Consider the following 24905-nt stretch of genomic DNA (forward strand, 5'->3'; position numbering starts at 1 on the left):
TTAACTGATCTAAAAAAAAATCAAATGTATTAAACTTTAAATGGAATACGGCCTGAAATTCAGAATAATGTCCTTTGAGTAGTGCGGGTCTCTATATAATTAATCTGGTGTACATCCCTCCTTTATATGCAACTATGCTTTAAGTGAATTTTCTTGAGTTATTCATACAGAATCATTAGAACTTGCATAAATCCCTGTGTGGATATGTGAACAGTACCTGCATAGCAATAAAGCATATGAAATCTGCTTACTGTCTCTCCTCGTGGGCCAGCAGGTCCTTCGGATCCAACGGGTCCTGGATCTCCAGGTTCACCCTGAAAGTTAATTCATGAAATATATAGGCATTTTCAGAATTTGGCAAAAGGTAATATTTAAGTTTTAAAACCAATAAGAAACATAAAACAAACACAAAGCTAAAACATACCTGTCTACCAATGCATTATGTTGCTAATGGGTCTGCTACCGTCGTGCTTAATGAATGTAGTAGGGCTGTTGTTTTCAGTATATGACTATAATAAATGTTCCTAAACCCTTGTGACTAATTGTCAAATGATGGAAAAGAGTAACAGACTCCCAAATTTCTTTGTATTTTTAGTATGCCACTGTATGGTCATAGTTTCTAAAACAGTAATAAAGAACTCTCCCAAATATTACAGTCTTTATAAAATACCAAACAAATATTGTAATATATCTTTTGCTTGGAAGGAAGAGTGTGGGAGGGGGATGGTATTGCCAACTGGATACAAACCTTGCGTCCAAGTTGTCCAATTCGGCCACGATCACCAGGAGCTCCAGGAGTGCCGCCTGGTCCCTATGAGAATGTAGAGAAGAATTGTCTTACAAAAAATATACACTTCCTTCTCGCTGTCCTTTTATCAACCTCATTATGGTGTAGCTCTCATCTGTTCTAAGACAATACATATCCGTCTTGGAATGCAAAACATCTGGACCGTCTTCCTTTTTTTATCATCCCTTCGATCACCCCAGTTCTTTTAGGGAATAACTGAATTCCACATTAGACACACAAGCTTATTAGAACTTGGTTTATGATTATGCCATGATCTTTTATGATGCCCCCATGAAAAAGATGGGGTGATTACATTTGAGAGTACATATGTAGACTCTAAATTGCAGATGGGGCCATATAGCAAAATATGATATATTATGTATTATGTATTATTATATTATATATTATGGCAAAAAGGGGATGCTGATTATGTAATTTATTAGCTATATAGGTCCGCATGATTCAGATTTTTAGTAATATTTTAAATCACCATGAAAGAAAGAGCTTTTTAGACCTACTCTTGGCCCAGGGCTGCCCTGCTCTCCACGTGTACCCGGAGTTCCCTGTTGTCCTGGTGGACCCTGTGTGCAATAGACATGATGAAGTAAGACACAAATATCTAGATTGCATTAAATTAGCAGTTATTTTAACCATAAAATTACATTTCAGTACCTGTGGTCCTCTGAGTCCCAGTTCACCAATACCACCTGCAAGGCCAGCATTACCTATATTACCCTGAAATATACAATATGGTTTAGAGGTTGGGGCTGAGAAGTACACATTTATGATACACTATGATAATAGTGAAATAGTCACTGTACAAAGATAAAAACAGATTAGAGAATGCAACGGAATGGAGACATCAGGTTCTGCTATCAGATTCTATGTTTTGGTGTTCCTTACATAACCCCCATTTCCAAATCTGTCTTTAAATAGGGTCTGGGTTGTCAAAAAACAAAAAGATATAGCATAAAAACAGAATACAAAGTTTTATAGATAAAACATTTTTCAGAGCTTGTAAATATGTCCATAGTGCATCTTTGTCAACACTTACCTTAACCCCTGGAGGCCCCCTTCTGCCAACAGGACCCTAGCAAAAAAAATGAACACAGAATTATCTAGGAAGATGAAAAAGAATACAGACAATGCAAAGTGCAGGGAACATTAAATGGACTAAGACATCATCAAAATTGGTAGCAGATCACACAACAATTTAACTGTGTGCCCCCTGTATTTGGTCACACGGACACTCTAAATAAGACACCAATTTAATCATAATTCACATTATGTCAAATTTTAATTTAATCATTATTCACATTAGTCAAAACAATTTTCGCCGAATTCTTGATCAGTTTGTGCATTTTATAAAATACTCACAGTTTTGCCTGGTCCCCCTGGGGCTCCAACTGGACCATCTCTTCCAGGCTCTCCCTGATAATGACAAGCATGTGCAAATGTTAATAATAATATCTACATATTCTAGCATGCCACAACATCCCTTAAAATGCACAGGTTTCAATGGACCACCTACATATTGCATAACATGTGCATTTACCAAAAATATGATAAATAGATTCAATGACAGCTTTAATGTAATACCAAGCCTAACCATTTCACTAACATTCTGAGGACCACCTTGAAAGTCCACTGGTAGTCCAGTGATATCCTCATCCGATATAGCAGCTTTACTTAATCCAAGACAAAATTGCACTTTCCCCTCAAAGTAGACCAGCACAACAAGTGATTAGAGGAACTTACCACAGACCCAGTTTCTCCTTTTGGTCCTCTTGACCCTCTTTGTGTTGAGTCTGTGCCTGACTCACCCTGAAAAAGCAGGAAATGGACATAGCTACAAATAATAGTATATTTAAAACCAAACACACAACAGAACGTTCCCATCCTAATGGGTGCTCATATGATGTATTTCACGCAGAATTATCTACCACGAAATTACATTGACTAAGGGTTTTATTCCAAAAAGACCAAACCTTGCTAAATCCCTATGTAATTATGTGGAGCCTCACACAGTAGTACATTAGCTTCAGTTTAACACAGCTTAATAACATCACATTCTATGTATTGCTGTGAGAAAACGTTCATGACCTACAAATACTGAATGAGTTTTATGGCGGAGTCATTCTATGTAGCCATCTGCTGTTTTACTGATGTGGGTAACGATGTATATTTATGGACTAGCTCAACTTCACCCGTGCTACTTCAAATTTACCCTTCATTAAAGTCAAGTTAAGCTACAAAAATATCCCTTTGTTTCATTTCTATTCCATATTTTAGACATGTTCAACAGTTCTGTAACAGTCTTTGTTGAGAATACTTGCCAAGTAAAATTAGGTATGATGGGAAAAAAAGTGCGATGGAAAACACCTCCATCAAGAATTAAGTAATAGCACTTATCCCTTTGAAATCTCGTACTTGTACCACCACTGCAAGGGAACAGTTATTTTAAACAAATATGTAAAGAAATAAAGATGCTGCCGCATCTTGGGTTTCCACAAGTTACTTACAGGATCGCCTCGAAGTCCAGCGTCTCCTCTCTCTCCTCTATGTCCTTTCAAGCCTTTCTCACCCTATTAGCAGAAAGAATCATGATGCATACTTATACAAGTTAACAAAAAAATAATGAAATCGTATTTTCACTGGAAGCGCTTTTTCGTTGGTCAACATCAATATACTGTAATATAAAAGATGAACTTACCCGTGATCCAGGGCTTCCTCTGTCACCAGAAGGTCCAGGAATTCCTCTTTTTCCCTAAGCATTTGAAACACAGTGGTTATTATTTCCATAATGGGTTTAAGTCTAATGAAAACATAGTATTAAACGCAGCTTTCTGTGATAATAATCATGTCTTGTGCGGATGCCAATATTCATAAAGCTTGATATTTTTGTCCGACATAATGTTTACGCCCTGTTCCTTGATCTGTACATGTTGCTCTTCCAGTTTCCCGACCTTTCTTGTTATCTCTTTAACGTCTTCCAGAATCTTTCACTGTGCTATAAACAGTAGGTATCTCGCTAGTCCAAACGTTACTAATTCTCCCAAGCACCTTCTACAGAAAGCCAGATACGGCTCTAAATTAAACGTTATCATGTGAAATGTTGGCAAAATATTCTTTGTTAGAAACAGAAGCTTATTCAACTGGTGTCAGGACGCATGTCTTAATTATATTTTCTAGAATGCTTAAACACTGGGTGGTCTGGCCTAGTAACATATATTTAAAAGTGAATCACAGTTCAGTTTAAAGCATTGAGGAAAACTTACATCTTCTCCATCAATTCCATCCAAGCCAATTTCTCCAACTTCACCCTTTGAAGAAATCCAATAATTGATTAGTTTTAACCACACTAAAAGGAACAGCACAATGCAAGAGATTTCGAAAATAAAATATCTCAAAGTGTCTGGAAAGTTTGATAAGGAGTCTCATCACCATGGCAATCAATAAATGCTATGCTATGGTATTAATTATTATTTTCTTTGCACAAGAACTTTAGGTGTTAAATGAGGAATTTAGTGGCAAGAACTGTAGAAGCTTGAGTGTTCATTTTGAAAACATTTTTAACTTTTTTTTTTTAAAAAAAAGAATGGATTTAAGTTTTTTTTAATTCTATACTACAGTACAGGATAAAGAACTGGCTCAAAGTCAAATGTGGAAGAAAACCAAATTATAGTGGAATGTCTCTTAATTATATATGTTACAAAGCCTCAACCAGTGGGTGGTAAAGAATGGTTAATGGCGAGTTTCTCAGGCTAGTGTAGGAAACTGTTGGTTTTTTTCAATATATCATTATGGTTGAATTTTGTGGTTCCAGCCATGTAATAGCCATGAGTCAAAAGGTGGCAGGACTGGGAGGTACAGAATAACATTAGTCCCACTAAATACCAGGCAGTTGCCACACGGTCTCTTCCGGAAAATGGGCTCCTCCAACGGGTCCTGACCTTAATGTGAATTATGCATTTACTGTACACAACACTGAGAAATGTTATGTGGTTCAAAAAGCCTGCAGGTGGCTATAGCTGTGACCAGTACTTTGCCAAAACCCTAAACAATAACCTTCGTTGCCTATCAAATAACGTTCGTGGATAATACCTTTGGCCTGGAGTTGTGGCTTCAAAGATAGCAAGTGCTGTGACTGAGTATTTCAATTGTTTATAATACCTACTTCTTCTTTAAATAATAAAATACAAATTCAAAAAGATTTGTCAATTAAATATTAAGTAAGTTGGGTGAACTATATACAATTTGAGTTACTCTCTCCTATTAAGGGTTACAAATATAAATTCTACGTAATTACATTCATTAAATTCTACGTAACAAAACAGCAATGATGGGTGTTGCTATCTTAACTCATTAACCTTAAATGGGGAAAACCTTAGGATTAAAAATCTAAAATACATCTTACCTTATCTCCAGAGAATCCACGAGATCCCTAATAACAGAGGAAACATTATATTACCTTCATGATGTTAAAGACACAGAAAAATAATTGTTTACAAGCACATGAACTATTCAAAATAGTAAATTAGTAAGATGACGATTACCTTTGGCCCTCGTTGCCCTGGGCAGCCCTGGAAACCTTGAGTTCCGTTGACGCCAGGAGGTCCACGCTCTCCCTACCAAAAAATAAAAATGCCAATATATTAATGGGTTTCAATGAAAAAAAAACCCAGAAATGTGAGAGAAAAGAAGTGCAAAGATCTGAAAATAATTGGAGATGTGCATGTGCAAGTAGGTAAAGGAGGGGCAGGTTTTTTTACCCCTAACATTTTATCATATAAATAAACTTACCGGTCCTCCTTCTTCACCAGGGAATCCTTGGTGACCTTTAAGGCCGGAAACACCCTAAATGGAAGGACATAACATAGTTTCATCATCAATTGAGTGACCACTGGACTCACTTAAGGATGTTACCTCAGTACTTTGAGCACTATTACTATCTCCACGCAGTCTAAATGTGGAAGTACTCTAGTTTTGCCCCAGAGGCAAACAAATGATTAACAGGCTTCCGGAGCTGTGTTTTAATCTACCACTCACTTCCCAGTTCCACTGACTCCCACGTACGTCCCCATCCCACCTCAGGTAGAGCAATGAGTTATTAAAAGCCAGATGGAACACAAACCACACAACAAAATCATTTTAACTTTCACCAATGATCACCAACAATTCCACCCATCACAGAGTACTTTCATGAAATGTATCTTAAAAGTTACCTTTGGCCCAAAGGGGCCAGGACTTCCAATGTCACCTCTTTGTCCAGAGCACTTGCAAGGCACATGACAGCATCCTTTCTCTGCAATGTTATCCTGCAAGGAAGACCACTTTCATCTTAGTCTGGAAAAAACTAGTTATGTATATAGGTAAAGATTAATTTGAGTATATTTTAGACTGTAGACCTATTATTACAAGTGGTAATAACAAGACATGAGAAACTTTTTGCAAAAGTTGAAGATTGTCAGATAAAGTAAGTAGGAAAAAACACACTTTTCAGTAATTCCTTGTTGTTGAGATGTGTGCGCTAGTTGATACGAAGGGTCATGGCTATGGCCTAGTCTGTTCAAGTACTTTGATAATATACTGGATGTGAACTAGCATGTCGATTTTAACTGGTATAGCCTCATAACATTGACTTCGTTTTTTGATGTTTTGGTAGCATTGCCTCACCAATTCTTCTATGATCTCATAATCCAGATCCACTCGGTTCAGTCTCAGTGGGTTGTTGTATGTAAAGCCTCTGCCAAACTCTAACTGCATCACTTGATCAAATTTCTGAGCATTTTCCAGTGCCACAAATAGCAGTGCCCTTACACCTGTGAAATGGAGAAACAGTAAAAATAAAGTGTCATGCCAGATCGTATTCACGTCCCGTAGAAAGCGCCATGCACAGTTGTTCCGTACCTGCACCCTGAAGAACTGCTGATGCTTCTTGTAGTTCAGCCATTCCTGCGTCCGCGCCATCTGTCATATGAATAACCACCTGTGGAACATCCAGAAAATCATGTCATGGATGACAAAATACAACAAGCAAACATTACATGAAAGCTTGTGTGCATATTCATATATATACATGACTAAAAGCTATGTTTAGGTCCCGCTGAGTTCCATTTTGCTCCAACAGGGCTCCATATAAAATACCAAAACCATACTCAGCATTTAAACCTAGAAAACAAGAAGATTAGTCTTGTCTGTGCATATAATCAGGTAAGAATTTGCTAATAACTATAAAAATTAATACATATTCACAAGGATATTTCATAAAATTGTCCTGGATATTTAAATTGTACACAAAATAATAGCTTAGTACAATATTTTTTCAGAATATATTATATGGGCATCCTAAAATCTTTATTGTATTTGCAGTCTAGTCTCTGGAAGTTTTTTTTTTTAAATGCTTGTATGTTTTACAGCAAGAGCTATGTCAACATTATACAGAATTATTATTCTCATTATTTTATATGAGATGTATGTGCTCAAGGTGTGGTAGTAAACAATGTGGCCATGCTTGAATCCCTTGAGGCCTGGAGTTGTGCCACACTGTGCTAACAAAGCAGAAAGTGTCAGCTCCTCACCTTGATACTACTATCATCTCCAGCGGTCTTGAATTTTGCCAGGTATGTCTGCAGTGTCCGGTCCGTCAGGACAAATGGCCCACGAGTGCCCATGGCCGTAAGCTTGTCAGCCAACTCTGGACGATAGTCTGAGAAGTCAAACGCTTCCACTGCTCCTGTTCTGCCCTGGGCCAAGATGGAAACTTTCACTGATGGTTTCTGCTGGCCAGAGCAGCTAATGCTTTGCATGTTAGAGATACGTTCCAGGATCTGCCTCAATTTAGACTCCAGTCCTCTCTGTGCAGAGAAGATATTTTGTCCGGGGATGACTTCAGACACATCAAATCCTATAATCACCTCCAATTTACAGTCTACAACCAATGAAACATTGTATTAATTTACATTCATGGTCACAAATTATACTGTTCTCAAATAATAAACATTGGGTGCAAAATTAGATTAGTGTTTTTTTCCTGTACAGTTTTAAGAGCATAATGTGTATTTTTTGAAAATAAGAGTAATATAGGCATTTAAAGGTCATCAAAATATGATTTGTGGTAATATGGGCACGAGGAAACTATTTAGATGTATACTTAAAATAAAATCACATCCAAAGTGAGGTTGGGGTAGAGGGTAATAATAATTTGGGGTAATCTCAAATTATTTTTTATCGTCTTTCCAATAATCATGTTTATGAAGTTCTGTGTTCTCCAGCTACTAATTGACTACAGTTCTGAAAAAACCCACCACTCTACAGGAGATGACTTTTACTAACATAGGCGGTATTGATAAATTAGTTCAGTATTATACAATTTTATCAGAAAGGATGGGAAACTGCATGATACATACACCTGTTCTATAGTTAACACTCCCTGCCGATTGTCCATATGGAGCAATGGATTCTAACAGGGCTGGCTAATCAATGCTTTGTTAGATATCCTATATTAAATGATGGTTTTACAGATGTATATGGACATGGCTCATTCAAATATTAATTGTGAACTGTTTTATTTGGGTCAAGTAGAGAACATTATATCTAATCACACACTGTGGACATTATATGCTTGGGCTATACAGAATAAAATATGAGGCTATCTGCACCATTCTGTAATGAATGCCAACTGGAATGAAGCCACTATTTTACCTACCTCTAGTAACATCTCCCCTTGGGCACAAAACAGATGGTTTAGTAGTCAGAGCAGTGTCAAGGGTAATCAGGATCTGCTCATTCAGTTCAGACAGTTCCTGGACATTAGGCACTCGGAAAGCGCTTGGTGCATCACTTGATATTTTTGAAACTTCATCAGTGGTAATGCTGCCCACTCCAATGGCAAAGACTTTAACACCTTTACTTGCCAAAGACAAAGCTGCAGCCTGACCCTCATCAACTGACTTAGCTCCGGTGACTATGAATGCGATCTGCGGAACCCCAGTTCCAATTCTGCTCCCTGCTGGTTGTACAAAATGTTTATCCTGCAAGTGACGGATGGCTGCGCTGAGGCTGGCTACGCGGCCTCCCTTGTATTCAGCTTTTGTTACAGCTTCCATGATGGCGTCTCTATCTGTGTATTCCTTCAGAAAGAATTCATCGGTCACATCAGAGTTGTATTGGGCCAGTGCAATCTGGATGGAATCTCCTTCATCATAAATAGCATCTACAATGCCAGAAAAAAACTGAAGAACCTCCTTAAAGTTATCTCTTCCCAAATTAATAGATCCGTCCACAAGGAATACAATATCTGCTTCTTTCCTCCCAGCTGAAACAGAAAGAAAATGTTACAGATACAATAGTTTTCTTTTTAACAATATAGCAGAGAGTCTAGTGTGCAGTTTGTGTAGTTACAGTACGCAGCTAAAACATGGTTTTCTTAAATGGAAAATAAATGCCCTTTTGTGGCTGCCGTTGAGTGTAAATGCATAATTCGACTTAAGGTGGGACTAACATATGGCTCATCTTGTCTGCCCTGTTTGTACACATGAATGATTTATTGATTGTATTTCTTACTTTGCACATCCACATGCCTCTCCCTACAGTTGCATTTGAGATGTTCAACCTCAAAATCGAATAATACTGATTAATGAATATCACAATTAACTGAAACCTGCAAACCCTTTCTTCCTGTTTAAAATCCCAATAGCCATTGTGTCTTTTCTCCGTCCCACTATTGTATGTCTAGTGGTGTGGCCTAAAGAACTGGACCATTGTAGATGTTTTATAAAGCAGCATTAGTCATTTTGATAATCCTTAGGCTATAGGTAAACCTACATATTCTTTATATTGGCTATTTCAGTGCTGAAACAAAGCAAAGATACTTACAAACAGATGGGATTTCTGGTGGCGCTAAAGTAGGCTCAACTGGGCCTTCAAAAGACCTAAGCAGGACATCTTGTATTCTAGGAAGGTCAGTAAATTCTCTGATGGTAAATAAATATCGGGGATCAGAAATGATGGTTTCCAACTCTGTCCTGTCAGCATTACTGGTTGCCACTGCAAGGGATTTGATATTGGCATCTCTAAGAAGTCTGGCATAACTCCTCACATCATCTTGTGACTTTCCACCAGTCAGAAGCACGAGGTGTTGTGGTACTCCTTCCTCTATTCTGCTCCCACCAGCCGTTACAAACAGATTTGTTATAACGTAGTCCAGAGCTTTCCCAATGTTTGTAGGTGTCCCTCCAACATATCGGAAGCGGCGGATGTTCTGGAGCATGCTAGGTTTGTTTAAGTAGGTGTTTAGCTTAAATTCTGGGAAGACATCATTACTGAATTGAACCACGCCAACTCTGACTTTATTAGCTCCGATTGGCAAGTTCTGTACAATGTTATATATGAAGTCTCGAATGCGCACCAGTCCATCAGATCCTGTATTTGTAGAGCCATCAACCAAGAAGACTATATCCCGTCTCTCTCCATCAGGTACTAATGAGATATATATAAAAAAAACAACAAATAAGAAAAACCACAACTCCAGGGGTCAGCTACTCTGAAAAGTACAAATGTTCAGGACTAATTCAGATACACATAGGTGGCATTATCCAGTAATAATTAATCCACTGGTGGTACTCAAGGAATGGACTTGGAACCAGTGGTGTACTTGAACCAACTAGGCCTGGGGCAGTTGGGAAATCTGGCTCCTATGTGTGCCGCTGCTCAGGGGGCTGGTTGGGGAAATTAGGGGTCTCCCATTTACACTAAGCTGCTAAACTGCTATCTGAGGTCTTTGTAAGAAGGAGCACTCGAATATGACATCATTTCACACTGAGAGGGTGGCTGCTAGGGAGGTGGGTTGCTGCCCTGGGCCAGGCCTAGAATAGCACCTAACCAATAGATACCGCTGGTTAGGACTCCTTCTTTACCTTATGTATAGGTTAGTCTCAATTTGAGTTAATCATGAGCTTTGCCAAGGGCTTTTTAAGTTATTGGTGCCTTTTAATAAATATAATAATAGCAAAGCTCAAAACATTAACAATATGCAAAACAGAACATCACAAAAAGAAAAACGTGGTCTCTTGGGTCTCTTTACCCCTGCACTGCCTACTAGAATGCCCACATTTTTAGTACACTCCAAGTATGAGATGTTTTGCCTTAAAACAACAAGTAAAAAGCAAACTGCTAACTGCTCTTGAGTTTACTAATAATACCTCCTCCTTCTTCTAGATGTACTCCTGTCACTTTTGCCTTGCACCATTTATAAGACAAGTCATACTAAAAGTCAACAGACTAAGAAAATAGTCTCAGATAATCTAGATTTTTAGTAGCCTTTACTAAACTATATGCCTTGAAAACATTGAAAGGGTAGTATCACATCTAAGAGAAACCTGTTATCAAAGACAGTTTGTGACTTGCTGAAAAAAGTTAGGATAACTAGGATTAGTTTCAAGGGCTAAAATGAAAACATTTTTTTCCATTTTAACACTGCCTTTCTGACATTTGGATCTAATCTTAGCTTAGCGTGAGAGATGCATAGTCCACCAACTCACTCACTCACATCTTCAAAGCTGATGAAGTAGGTATGAAAGCCAAGACAAGTGCCAAATTAGTTAGTGTCTCCAGATGTCTGTATTAAACCATAGCGCTACATTTTGTTCCCATGGAACTTTTAACAAAGCATGATATTATCAGTTTTATTATGCCCAGTCTAACACTATGCATTTATAACGGTCTTTACTTAGTGTGACTTTATTAGCAGTCGGTAACAACCATTTGTTCTGGGTTCACTTTTGGTTTATTCATTCATTTCTTAGTATTCCTTTTTAGGCAAAAATGCATAGATATGTGTTCAATTCAACCAAGCAACAGAATATTCCTTACCTTGACCAGGTGTTACTTGTCTTTCATAGATTAAGGTTATCTGTTCTGGATTTAGGTTGGTGACAGATGTGACAAGTTTCCCCTCCAAACTGGGCAACTCACGGAATGAGGACACAGGGTATATAAACTCTTGACCCAGAGTTATCTTCCTGGCCTCTTCTGAATTTATGTTCTTTCCAATGAAATATGGAACCAGGGCAGATTCCTTAATCTGTCTTGCACCCTCTTCAACATCATCAGCAGAAGGACCAGATGACGTAAGAATGAGAAATTGTGGAACTTGTTCTTCTATTCTGCTTCCAGTAGGCTTGGTGAATATGTTCCTTGAAACATATTCCAGTGCTCTTCCAGTGTTTGCAACATTACCTCCCTTGGGTCTCAGATTCCTCACTGCACTTTGAACCTCATCCTTGGTGGAATGTTCATTCAGAACGAAATCAGCCCTAACATCGTCACTATACTGGACAACAGCCACTCTTGTGTTGTCTGTACTCACGTCCATTCTTTCAACAATCCTTCTGATTAGCTCCTTTACGTTGTCAAAGTCGCGAGTGGCCTCCCTTGAGCCGTCAACAAGAAACACCACATCCTTCTTGATTCCTGTGACAAATATATTTGTAGAATTAGAACAGATGAACAACAGTTCAAAATACCACGCATGTCCATTGTATATTTTGTAATTAGTACAAAAATGAGTTTCTCTCAATTCACTCTCGACAATTAAAGATCTAATGCTGCCACGTTTATTTGAACTGTCAGCTTTTATAGCAGTGCAAGTGTTTTATGGATTTTTGACTTAAAGCTTATAAAATGTAGTTTATCAGCAGCTTTGGGTCAGTACACGCAAAGAAAAAATGTCACTGTCACAAATTCTCCATTTACCATTCGGGTCATCTGGGCCACCTTTTTTCTAGCTTTTGCAAAACCTTAAACCTTCTTAGTTCTGCATTATGCATGTCCAAAGAGATTTTTTGGCCATAGAAAGACTTACCTGCGGAAGGCACTGATGGGACACTCTGCTTCAGAATTTCTATTTGTCCTCTGTTAAGCTCAGACACTCTGCTTGTGATGGTTTGGTATGCATTTCCCAGCTGAGTAATATCAGAGAACGAATAGGCTAAATCGGGAACTAAGGAGATGGTTTGCAGCTCAGTCACATCAGCTCTGTTGACACCAATGGCAACTGGAACAACTTCACTACTCTTGAGTGCTCTAGCTGGTCCAGAAACATCATCCCTTGACTTGCCAGTGGTCAGCAAGATCAAGAATTGTGGGACTCCTTCATCTGCCCGACTACCAGTTGAAGGGGTAAAGACGTTTGTGGTAACATAGTCTAAAGCTCTGCCTGTGTTCAGCGGAGAACCTCCAATTGGATTTAAGCGTCTCACAGCATTGACGACTGATTGACGATCGAAATGGGTGTTAAGGAAGAAATCTGGCCTGGCGGAATCACTGTACTGAACAACTGCCACGCGTGTCTTATCCTGACCCACATCTAGCCGGTCCACGACAGATTGAACAAATGAACGGAGCGATGGGAAGAAAGATCTGGCACCATCAGAGCCGTCAAGCAGGAAAACAATATCTTTTCTGTTGTTTATATCATCTTTAACAAAACAGGACAAAAACATAAACCATTTCAATATTATTTCAATTCTTTCTTTTTTAATAATCACTTTAAGTGTTAAAATCTTTGAAATTACATTTCACCCCTCTTTCCTAGAAACTATATATATTAAGATCCCAAAATTTTCCCTGATCATTTTTATCCTGCAAACATTTTGCAATTTTTTTACCAATTCTCTCCAATATGTCAATGTCCTTCTGGAGATGGGGTTCTCCAGAACTGTGCATAATACCCTAGGTGAGATCTGACCAGAGATCTGTAAATTCCTCGTCAAATACACAGTTAAATCAAATGGGGAAAACTGTTTAATGGTTCAATGTTTCTTGTTCATATAGCTTGTGTATATATATTTACCACTTGTTATTTGAAGATTTAGGTACTTACAAGTAATTACTGTTGGCTTTTCCACAGACTTCAGCAGATAAGTAAATTGTGGCTGAATTGTGGCCAGTTCTGTCAGGGCATCTGCTGAGACCACAAATTGCGGGGCCAGGACAATCTTCTCCAATTGTTCAGCATCGGCAGTAGAAGAACCCTTGATGGCAAACGTTACCACACCTGCTCTTTGCAGCTTGGCTGCTGGTGCCTCTACACTATCCTCTGAACGACTCGCAGACAGCAAAACTAAGTACTGTGGGACACCTTCCAGAATTCTGCTGCCAGACTCTGGCGTGAAGAGGTTGTCGTGGGCATACTCGAGAGCTGCACCTATGTTGAAATTTTTCTCAGGTTTCAACCTCATCCTTTTTACAGCATTAACAACCTCCTGCTTGGAAGGGAATGAGTCGAACTTAAAGTCCACTTTGACATTCTCAGCAGCTTGAGCCACAGAAACACGGGTGTCATCTTGGCCAATATTGAGGGACTCAATGATTCCAAGTACAAAGTCACGTACCAATGGAAATTTACCAGCTACATTGCTAGAGGCATCAATGATGAATAAGATGTCCCTTTTGCTTTCTTTAACTGTAAAAATACAGATAAAATGCTAAGGTTAACGCTCAGTCCAAAGTTTCAAGTATCAAATAACATTACTAGGAAGTAGTACACACTTACTTATATCAAGAGCAGTGGTGACTATACAACTAATAAAGAGAAGTGTGGCTGGTCCATCCCTAGCAATGGCACCTTTTACCTATTGTCTAATACACCCTAACTCCCTCTATATTGTAAGCTGGTTTGATCAGGGCCCTCCTCACCTGTTGTTTCTGTAAGTCAAATTGTAATGTTACATACTACTTGGTATTTCCTGTGTACCCATTGTACAGCGTTATGGAATTTGATGGTGCTATATAAAACAATAAATAATAAATAATAATAAGAGCTCAGCTCTGCTGGAACCTGATTCTGCTCTGTCTGATTAGTTCAATGTAGCCCAACAGAGCAAATAGTTAAATTACTTCACTAATATTTGTATTTAAGTTATTGTATTTAACTTTGTGCCTGCTTGGTTACAAACTGTAGATAATGTAATGTGGGATAAACATTTGATCAAGGTTAAAACGTGAAAAGAATGCATGGTATTACTAGTTTTACTACTCTCAGTCTACACAAGAAGTGCAATCCTAATACAAACATCATTTTCATTATCCTTACCAGTTGGCAATGCGCTGACCATAGTCTGAATTTCCTTTCTGGTTATCTGGCTTACTCTTTGGGAGATTGTTTGGTAGGCAGTCTGCAGCTGTGCAACATCAGGAACAAACAGAACAAAATCAGGAGAGAAGGCAATTGACTGCAGTTCTGCCTGGTCAGCTCTGCCAACTCCGATGCAATAGGTCACGACACCACCAGCTCTAAGAATTGAGGCTTGTTGACTGGCATCATCACTGGACCTGCCGCCTGTCAGCAGGATCAAGAACTGCGGCACCCCTTGAGCTGCTCTGCTACCAGCAGAACTCACAAAGACATTCCTGGTGACAAAGTCTAAAGCAGAACCGATGTTCAGTGAAGATCCTCCAATGGGTGCCATGGCTCTGATGGAACTCACCATGCCTTGACTGTCTGAGTAGGTGTTTAGATAAAAGACAGGCTGGGCAGAATCACTGTACTGGATGACTGCAATACGTGTTTTATCCACACCCACATCAAGATATTCCACTATTCTCTCAATGAAGCTCCTAAATGATGGGTAACTGGCCCTGACATCGTTTGAGCCATCAATCAAGAACACAATATCTTTCTTTGCACTTTGATCAGCTATAGAAAGGAAACAGGAGAAATTGGAGTAAATCAGTAACATATTTTGAGATAACCAGGGTGTTTGATTTTTGGACAAGTACCATCAGCTGTTCTTTAACAACTACCATAACCCAAGGAGCTGTGATTATTGTAAACATAGTCTCCAACCAGTCATTACATCTTCAGTAAGGTAATAAATACTGACTCCAATGTTGGGTTTAGTTGTACATTGATTAAGTAGCTTTATTACCACTGTAATTTATTTTGTGTTTTTTGATACTTTTATCCAAAGAAGCTGTTTTGTAGGCCAACAAAACCTCCAGTAGTGTGTCATATCTACAGAAAATTAAACAAGAAAATCCCTTGTTCTTTGAACTTTGAAGAAAAAGTATGTTATTGACAATTGAATTTTAAATCCAACAATCAGAAAATACTTGATTCTTTTTATGAGAGATTAGGCTTCAGGATAACTGGGACATATTCATATTTTTATGGTCTCTCATATCAAATGAGGTGTTCATTTGTAGTTTTAACAAAAGTAACCCTGATACCTGCAAATAGATGTTACAGGGTATGGGCGTACTCTGTGATGTCTATTTGCAGATACCAGGGTATTTAATTTATTTTTGACTCATCTCTTCATCAATTTAGGTACAGTAGATTCCCTACTGCATTACTGCAGGTCGTACATTACATCATCTCCTAAGTAAAACATCTGATAAGATGGTTATTTATGCTTTTAATTCTAACATTAATTAATAGTTAAGTTTTATTTACCAAGCCTCACTTTTCTGGAAGTTAGGATACCTACTTTTGGCTAAACCTAGGTGTATGTTTTATGTTGCTTTTAAAAATTGGTTTGATTTATTGTTATTTTTTTTAACTTGTTGTACTATACACTTTCAAGTCTGACTTAAAGACTCTTACTCATGGGATATAATCTTAAACATCTTGATCTACAGAGAGGCCTCCATACTCAACAGACAAAACTACTTGGAGGGAGCAGAGAATTACCTGTCACGTCTGTAATTTCTCTAGCGTACGTTGAAAGAGGTGTAAGCATCTGCTGACTAAAACCAGGCAAAGAACTGAACGCCTCCATCTCATAAACCAAGTCTGGATTGAACGCAATGGTTTCCAGTTCTGCCTTATCAGCATTCTTCACCCCGATGCAAAAGGTCAGGACACCAGAATTCAAAACTTCTTTAGCAGCTGCCTGAATGCTGTCTGAGGACTTCCCAGCCAGCAGAACGACCAGGAGCTGTGGAATCTTCTCATTCAACCTGCTGCCTGCACTGCTTGTGAAGTGGTTTTGAATGATGGACTGAAGAGCTGACCCAGTGTTCAGGACATCCCCACCCATGAGTTTCAGCTGCCCCACGCGGGACACAAGATCAGATTTTGAAGTTAAAGTGTTTAGATAGAACTCAGTCTTAGCAGTGTCACTGAACTGGGCAAGGCCAATTCGAGTGCTTTCAGGGCCGATATGCAGCTTGTTAATTAAATTGATGATAAAGTCCCTCACGAAAGGCAAGTCTGCATTTCCAACGTTGACAGACCCATCCAATAGGAAGACGATATCTCTTTGGTTTATTACTGTAAGTGGTAGGGTGGAGGATATAGAAAACAATAAACATGACATCACAGCAAATTCAGCAGAGCAAGATGAATGAATCCATGTGTTTACACAACGTAGACACATAAAGCTAAGAATGCGTACAGAAAGAGGAAAGGGAGTCTAGAAAATACAGTGAAGGAGAAGTACTTTCATCTACTAGATATTGTAATCACATGTACTTATACAGTAAAAAATGTCAATACACAATGTATAGGATTACCATAGTTTCACTGACACTTTACAATCTAATGTATGAACATGGGCAGGTGTTCATGAGTTAAGAATGAAACATGGATTTAGAAAACGATGTGTTATTACATTTTGCTCCAGAGACATTAAGCTGTTTATGCTTGTTTTTGCTAATATGTTCTATTCTTGCAATGAAAAACATTTCAGAATATTTAGTACTGGTATATTGGCTATATTTGGTATTTAATCTAAGTGGAAGAACCATGTGAGGTAAGCATTATACCAATGGACCACTAGTTTGATTTGATTTTGGTTCAATATTTCTTCTTTTAATTGGTTTTCTTTGGTTTCTCCATATTATCGCATACTTTCCACATTATAACGTTTAGAAATAAATCTTGTTGAAATGTTTTTGCAACTTTTTGGAGAACTATGTCCCAAATGGAATTTCCGTTTTAGTGCAATTTTTACAAGAACAAAATATCACAAATGATGAGGTTGGAACTAGTTAGATGAGATGTGAGAAGATTGAGAGAAATTACAATAAAAGAGACAGAGGATAGAGGAAAGGAAATCTTAATGCTGCATGTTTCAGTTTTGTTTTCATGCCGTTTGTCTATTTTGCTACATAATATGTTAACGGTGAAATACTATCACACCTTTTTAAACGTTTAGGTTCTTTCCCACCCCTGCTTAATTCCGTATTCAAACTTAAGTCTTTTTATATTTGTCATATGGCTCATCCAAGCATCGTTCAACCACAACCTTCCCACATTTGGAAATCCATGTTTTATATTAGACTAACAAGGAGCAAGGTACTGCAAGGAGGGCTTCATAAAGATATGTCAGCATCAGGGGTACACTTAGGCATAAACTAAAACTCTATTTTGCAAATAAAGATATTATGTACAATGAATGTGACAGATGCAGTCAGCACTCATTTGTACGGTGTGCTACTTCTGGCCAGCATGTTGTCACAAGTTCTTAAAGCTTTAACTTTACGATAGTCCATTGAAGTATCTGGACATAACTGAAATGTATGGAAAACTTTGTTGGGGGAGACCATTTTTGATGGCATATATAGATATTCTCCATCTTTGTTTACTTTTATTTTTGCGTGAGTGTTGTTAGAGATATACCCCAACTGATTTGTTTCTAATGAGCAGTTGCTGTGGCTGATAATATCCTAAACGTACATATCTTGCTTGTATAAAAATACGCATTTTAAGTAAAGGTTTTACTTTGTGGTACGTGTAATTAGACTGTCACAAGGTCTGTAAGACTGTGATTAAAACACTCCTAATTATTATGCTTTTTTGCTCATGTACGGGTATGATTTGTTTTGCTAAACATTTCAGTGGTGGTCTTCAAGTCTGGTCCTAAAGGCCAACCAATGGCTTATATTATCAGCAACAATGTTGGTTGGCACAGGCAATCATCATTAATTCATCTTATTGAAACATTTGATTACATATGTAGAACTGCATACACTCTGTCACACACTGGAGTAACTAGCCTAGACCTGAGTAATCTAATTCCATGATGATTTAGAAATCTGAATTAAAATATAACTCAATTCAGAATCATTTTTACATTCCACAGATTATTAATGGAAGGCAGAGAAAAAGTGGCATACCTTCTGTTGGTCCTTCAATGATCACAGCACCGGAGAGTGTTCTCAAAGGCGTCAGAAATGAAGGCATTATACCCTGTAGAGGTGCTGTCTTGAAATCTGTGGGTTGGAAAACCAGAGAGGAAACAAAAGCAATCTGCTCAAGCTCTGCTAGATCAGCATTTCTGGCTCCTACAGCAAAGGTAAGAATGCCAGCCTCCTTCAGCTCCCGAGATGGCTGGACAATGTCATCTCTTGACTGTCCTCCAGTGATGAGGACCAAGAGCTGTGTGACACCTTGTTCCTTGCGGCTTCCTGCAGCTGGAGTAAAAAAATTTGCCTGCACAAAGTTCAAGGCAGCTCCCGTATTTATTGGTGCACCATTCATGATCTTCACTTTCTTTAACTGTGCCACCAGCTCCTTCTTATTGCTGTAGGTGTTTAGGTAGAATTCAGGCCTGGCATCACGGGCATATTGCGCCAATCCAACTTGAATGAGATCAGGGCCAATTTCTAGCCTGTTGCATACTTTAATGAGAAACTCACGAACTGCCGCAAAGCTGCTGGCTCCCATAGCAGTGGAACCATCAATCAGGAATACTATGTCTCTCCTGTTCACCTCAACAACTGCAAAATAATAAATATAATTAGAATCTGTAACTTCACCTGAAAGATAGCTATGTCAAGCATATAAATCCCCAAAATATGAATTAAAAAAGTTCAATTTACATAAAAATCTTCTCTGGCAAAGTAGCATCACTATAATAACAGCGACTTTCCCTGAAGAAAGCCCCTAAAACTGTGAGGAAACGGCTTTTTGATGTTTATTTTGAATGTATACTAGGAACTATAACGGGTTCAAATATATATTGTTTGAAAATATACTAGCAAAGGAGTAATATCCCCATGGGCTCTTCTGAGTTGAAGGTATGGAGACTTTTTTCAGAAATGTGTGTCTGTTTTAACATGCAATTCCCAATGTAGACAACAGGGAGTCTAGAGTAGTCGAAGGGACCTTGGACAGCTTATTCACACTGACTAAATCCTTTCTGAGCTTCTTATGTTTGTTTCCTTGCATTTGTATACAACAAATGCATGTTGGTAAGGACCGGATAGAGTGTATGTAGCATGTTGTCTGGCAAATTAATTTTTCTACAGCTATATTAACAGGCCATTGGTTAGCTGTGGCCCTCAGAGTCTCCGCTCTCCACTGCTTGTACTGAAATTAACCACTTAGCTCAGCTGATCCAAGGTCTGTAGAGCAGCATGCATTTCATGATGAAGTTCAATCGCAATGCTACTGTTCCCTCCAGGTCCCATCATGACTCCTACCTACCTTCAATCCTAGTGGTTGGGGCTTCTAGGACTATGGTCCTTTGAGCTACCAGAGCAATGTTTGTGGCGAGCTGATTCTCCACATCACCCAGCGACTGGAACTGGGGAGCAACAAATACAAAGCTTCCATGGGATGCAATATCCTGCAACTCTGTGGTAGCTGCCCTTTCCACACCAATGGCAAATGTGAAGACGTTGTTAAGTTTCAAATTATTGGATGCTTCTATGAATTCATCAGTGGATGGACCAGCAGTAATGATCAACAGGGACTGGGGGATTCCCTCTTCTTTCCGGCTGCCAGCGGCAGTGGTAAAAAGGTTTTCCACCACGTACTCAAGGGCAGCCCCCAAGTTTGACTCTTCCCCACCACTGGGACGTAGATTCCTCAGAGCTTCTAAGAGCTGATCTTTGGTAGAATGTTCATCCAAGGTGAACTCTATTTTGACATCATCACTAAACTGTACCACTGCCACTTGCATCTGACTTCTTCCTATTTCAAAGTGCCTCTCGACAAAATTCACCAAGAAGTCACGAAGGACAGCAAAATCATTGCCTCCAACATTGTTTGAGCCATCAATGAGGATAACCAGGTCAGCAGAGTCTGGTATTGTTTGATGGAACAGTTAAGTTTTTTGTGGTGGGGATTTAGGATTGTGGAAGAAAAAAAAAGAATAGAGGAAAAAAGAAATGCAAACATTGAAAGGGTTAATTTAAGTGCGGTGGTAACATGCTGATGTACAGTGTATACATGTTTCTCTGAAAACTCATTAAGAAACATGATGCAGTAGAAGCTGAGGATATTATAATGTGCATTGCCAGTTCCTGCTTAGCTACAGGTCCAATGCTATGCTTTCCATTCTGCAATAAGATGTTGAAACAAGTGTTTCTGATTAAAAGGTGATTGTGTGGATCAGTGAAAATGACCAAAGTCTTGTAATGAATAATAATTCTATATATTAAATGGTATGGCCAATGTATGTAGAGGCCTTAAACTGCATGCTGATCCTATTTGTTGGCTATACGCATTGTCATGTATTTCTAAAAATGGAGATGGAAAACATTATTGTTCTGAAACCTCTAGCTGTTGTCTACTCTCAGAATAAAATGGACACTGAGCTTATGATCCATAGCTATAGGATGTAGCTAACAGCAGGAACGAGATGACAGCATGTATAGCTAAAACGGAAAATATCCTCAACAGCCACAACATACAACAAAAATGATATAACATTACATACCAGTGACATTTAAAACCAGCGTTCTGCATTCTGTTTGGATAGGAGTTACCAGATCACTTATTGGCTATTTACTTAAAACAGGATAATAAGTATTTATTGTAATTTGTTTACTGTATGTATAGATTTACAAATCCTCTCTTATGCATGAAACATGATTTTGCTTTAATGCAGGTATCTACAGCATTTTCCTGAGAGAGACACTCACAGAACCAGAGAGTGATAACAATAAATGTATTAATAAAAGGTATTTAATAATTAAAAATATATTTTTTTAGTGGTTTATATGTTTTTTTTTCTTGTTTTTTACATTTATTTACGGTATTCAATGGTTTTAACATTTAACATTGTAGTAAATGGGTCCTTTGGGTTACTTCTAAAGGTTTATTTTAAATTAGTTTACAGTGGATAATACCGTATGTTGGCTAAAAGGTTTATATTATGAGCTATCGGTTGCTAGATAACCTGGTCACTTTTAGATAACCATAGTATTAAATTACAATGTTATACTTTACAGCGCTACTAAAGGTTGTAATGTGTTTTAAATATATATATAGTACATTATTCTGTAAAATACTATATCTGTCGCAATAAACAATGAAATTAGATCTGGTAAGGCAGTTATTCAACCAATTAATGCAGAATCTTGTTAAGGCATAAATGACAATACCGGTGATGACCAATCAGAAACAACCATGATCAATACAGTGATTGCATGCTAATTTCAGAGCTTGCAATATTTACTTGAGCTCATCATGTATAAATTACTTGTTAATAAATCGGAAACTCAGAATAGCAATTACCGTACGCCGCTGAATTAAAATGGGATTTACAACTACAAGACAAAACACATCTCCTGCCAAACCATTACCCTCCGACTCAGCCACAAGATTACTGCTATCAGCTTACTCCGATTAATGGACACATGCTTTGGATAAACTACAAGTCCCAAATCAGCTACCTGATGAACTGAAGGTTAATAGGACTGCATTCTCCAAAACAGGCTACATGGTGCCCAACAATGATCGAGAATCCAAGAAAGTTATATATCAGTTAATATGCTATGTATATTAGAATAGGTTTGTGTGCAATTTCTATCTAATTATACTCTACTTACTCATCAAAAGATATGCAATTGTAATTAAATACTTTAATGAAATTAGTAAATGTGGACACTAGCTTTGCGCAGTGATCAATGGTTGGTTTCTGATCAGAGTCATCACTGTTTGAAATGCAAAAAACCATCACAGAGAATATTTTGGTAGACAACAATGGAACAGACTGGTGCTTTTCACAATAAACATGCATCTTGAGACAGCTAAAAGGTATTAGCTGATGTCGGCCATGATTGAAGTGTATGGGACACCTACCATCTGCAAGGCACTTGGGTGGAATTTGCATCTATTGGATGTTCTCTCTTGAACCTCATGAATTATGTAATCTCCATGGCAAAGGGTTGTGTGTTACAGAGATGTAGCATCATGGAATTACAAATTCATTAGCAAGTCAAGGGAGTGCATGCTGCATCTGGCATCACCTTGAGTCTGGTCGAAGCACACTAATGTATTGTCATAGCAATCCACTAATCCACATAATCTACTGAGTTTTATGTCTATTGTTGTTTCACAAGAAAATGTCATCGATCTGATGCTATATTTTCAAACCAAGGAGTCATAGATTTGGGTCATGATTTGGCTGATGCATTAACTTCCTTACCCTTATGTATTGAATGATTTTCTTTATGCAATAAAATATATGAAGTCACCGTAATTCATGTACCGCATTTGCTCGATTATAAGATGCTCTGAAAAATATCCCTTATATTCAAGGTCGTCTTCTAATCAGACTTTAGACGCACAGACGTGTGCATTTCATAATTGTTTTATTGGATCATTCTTTCTGATTGATAGCCTTTCATGACAAGAAGATTACTCTTCTTAGGCTTCACTTACTCTTAATTTCCTCTTATTCCGCCTATAGCACACATTTGCTAAAAGAGCCTTCAGATCTGCCTGATAGCATCTAATGCTGCATAGTTATTCTGTATGGCTCTGCAGGCAAAGATAACAGTCTGACATTAATTAACACAGATGGAACACGGTTTTAGATTTGTAAAACAGATTCTTGGACTTGGTGGTTAAATCCGGTTTTTGAAGCATTTCTCCGCACCTCATTGCAAATCCCGATTTTCAGCTCTTCTACGGTTATTCCACAGCCCTGCCTTACCTTTCTTCAGGCCCGGGTCATATAATTTCACACCTACCTTCCTGTGCATCCACTCTGTTCATCCCTGAGAGCACAAGACACAATACAGCCACCAACGGCACGATGCCACGCTCCCTCATCTTGCCAAGTGATGTTGAAGAGCACCAAATTTTGAAACTAAAATTAAGGATGAAAAAAAAGACATTTTACTAAAATGTTGCAGTGGACGGGTATTGTCAAATGCGCATATTCTTTCTGTACTTTTATCTTCCACTGCCGAAATATACGAAGGTATGGTAAGGCGGAAATCTCTTTAACGCTAAGATTTTATTTAGTAGTACTCATAATTGTGGAAACTATATGGGTGGATCATAAAACCATTTTATATCCCTAAAGGTTCTAGATTCTAGATTTGTTTACCCCAAGCATCTCCAAAACCAGGCAATACTTTAGGATAATATTTTGGAACGATTATGTTTTCTGGTAACATTACTTTTACAATAAACATCCATCATTCCTGTTATAGTTCCAGAGATTTATGTTAATCGCGGCCTTCATGTATATGTCCCTGCTTTACTATTAAGCACTCTCTGATTCTGTCACATTGGAGTTGCTGTTTGCTAATAAATACCAACAATAAACCTTTTGTGAGTTTCCTAATTCCCAAAACATGCTTTAAAATTACTGTGAATTGCTGCAGCTATAGGAGGTCATACAATGCCTGTTTCTCATTAAAGAACATTTGATTGTAACTAAGCTAATTTTTAAGTGGAGTGATTTTGTTTGGGGAGAGTCAACCCACAGAGAGAACCATATGTGACGGTTAGACAAAATAAATGTTTTGAGAACGTCCTTCCTCAGGATAACCTTATAATATGGTTTTATTTTAGGAGGCATGAGCTCATTTTTTTAATTTAAGAGACATGAAACAAATGAGGAGATCTTCTCTGCATGTATAGTTATAAGCTTTGTGAAAGAAGAAGTTCACGTGATGGGAGTTGAGGGGGCATGATGTATTAAAAGAAATTCTGGTACAACGGTTTATATTAGTCTTATCTCCATAGCAACAATTGGAATCTTCCTCTTGGGTGGCCCATTCCATTGGATGCTGTGGTAATAAGACCCATTTTAAAACTTTATACCAGAATCCCTTTTCATAAAGTCCTTGATGTTACTTACTACAAATACTTCCTAAAACATTTAGTTGACCATGGAATAAATCCTCTTGTCTGGTAGCACATGGG

At 38.2% G+C, this 24905-nt stretch overlaps 1 protein-coding gene across 4 annotated transcripts in view; it reads right to left on the reverse strand.

The window, feature by feature from the left end:
* COL6A3 (collagen type VI alpha 3 chain) overlaps positions 1-24905 on the reverse strand; it is a 50326-nt gene that overhangs the window by 15776 nt on the left and 9645 nt on the right. For 2 of the 4 annotated variants that reach the window (XM_053472291.1, XM_053472294.1), the window contains 27 exons: positions 23720-23838; positions 20223-20822; positions 18911-19513; positions 16482-17063; positions 14883-15485; positions 13671-14252; positions 12651-13265; positions 11660-12259; positions 9665-10267; positions 8496-9104; positions 7369-7718; positions 6698-6776; positions 6464-6609; positions 6013-6105; positions 5591-5644; positions 5344-5415; positions 5205-5231; positions 4066-4110; positions 3501-3554; positions 3310-3372; positions 2546-2611; positions 2165-2218; positions 1842-1877; positions 1460-1522; positions 1306-1368; positions 749-811; positions 252-314 (listed from right to left, as the gene is read on the reverse strand). In XM_053472291.1, coding sequence (XP_053328266.1) covers positions 252-314; positions 749-811; positions 1306-1368; positions 1460-1522; positions 1842-1877; positions 2165-2218; positions 2546-2611; positions 3310-3372; positions 3501-3554; positions 4066-4110; positions 5205-5231; positions 5344-5415; positions 5591-5644; positions 6013-6105; positions 6464-6609; positions 6698-6776; positions 7369-7718; positions 8496-9104; positions 9665-10267; positions 11660-12259; positions 12651-13265; positions 13671-14252; positions 14883-15485; positions 16482-17063; positions 18911-19513; positions 20223-20822; positions 23720-23801 — 6870 coding nt within the window. In that variant the 5' untranslated portion in view covers positions 23802-23838. Of the gene's footprint in view, positions 1-251; positions 315-748; positions 812-1305; positions 1369-1459; positions 1523-1841; positions 1878-2164; positions 2219-2545; positions 2612-3309; positions 3373-3500; positions 3555-4065; positions 4111-5204; positions 5232-5343; positions 5416-5590; positions 5645-6012; positions 6106-6463; positions 6610-6697; positions 6777-7368; positions 7719-8495; positions 9105-9664; positions 10268-11659; positions 12260-12650; positions 13266-13670; positions 14253-14882; positions 15486-16481; positions 17064-18910; positions 19514-20222; positions 20823-23719; positions 23839-24905 lie in introns of those variants that run through there. The other 2 variants (XM_053472293.1, XM_053472292.1) reach the window with 2 other exon arrangements.

This window comes from Spea bombifrons, chromosome 7 (assembly GCF_027358695.1).
Source record: "Spea bombifrons isolate aSpeBom1 chromosome 7, aSpeBom1.2.pri, whole genome shotgun sequence".
Taxonomy (NCBI): domain Eukaryota; kingdom Metazoa; phylum Chordata; class Amphibia; order Anura; family Pelobatidae; genus Spea; species Spea bombifrons.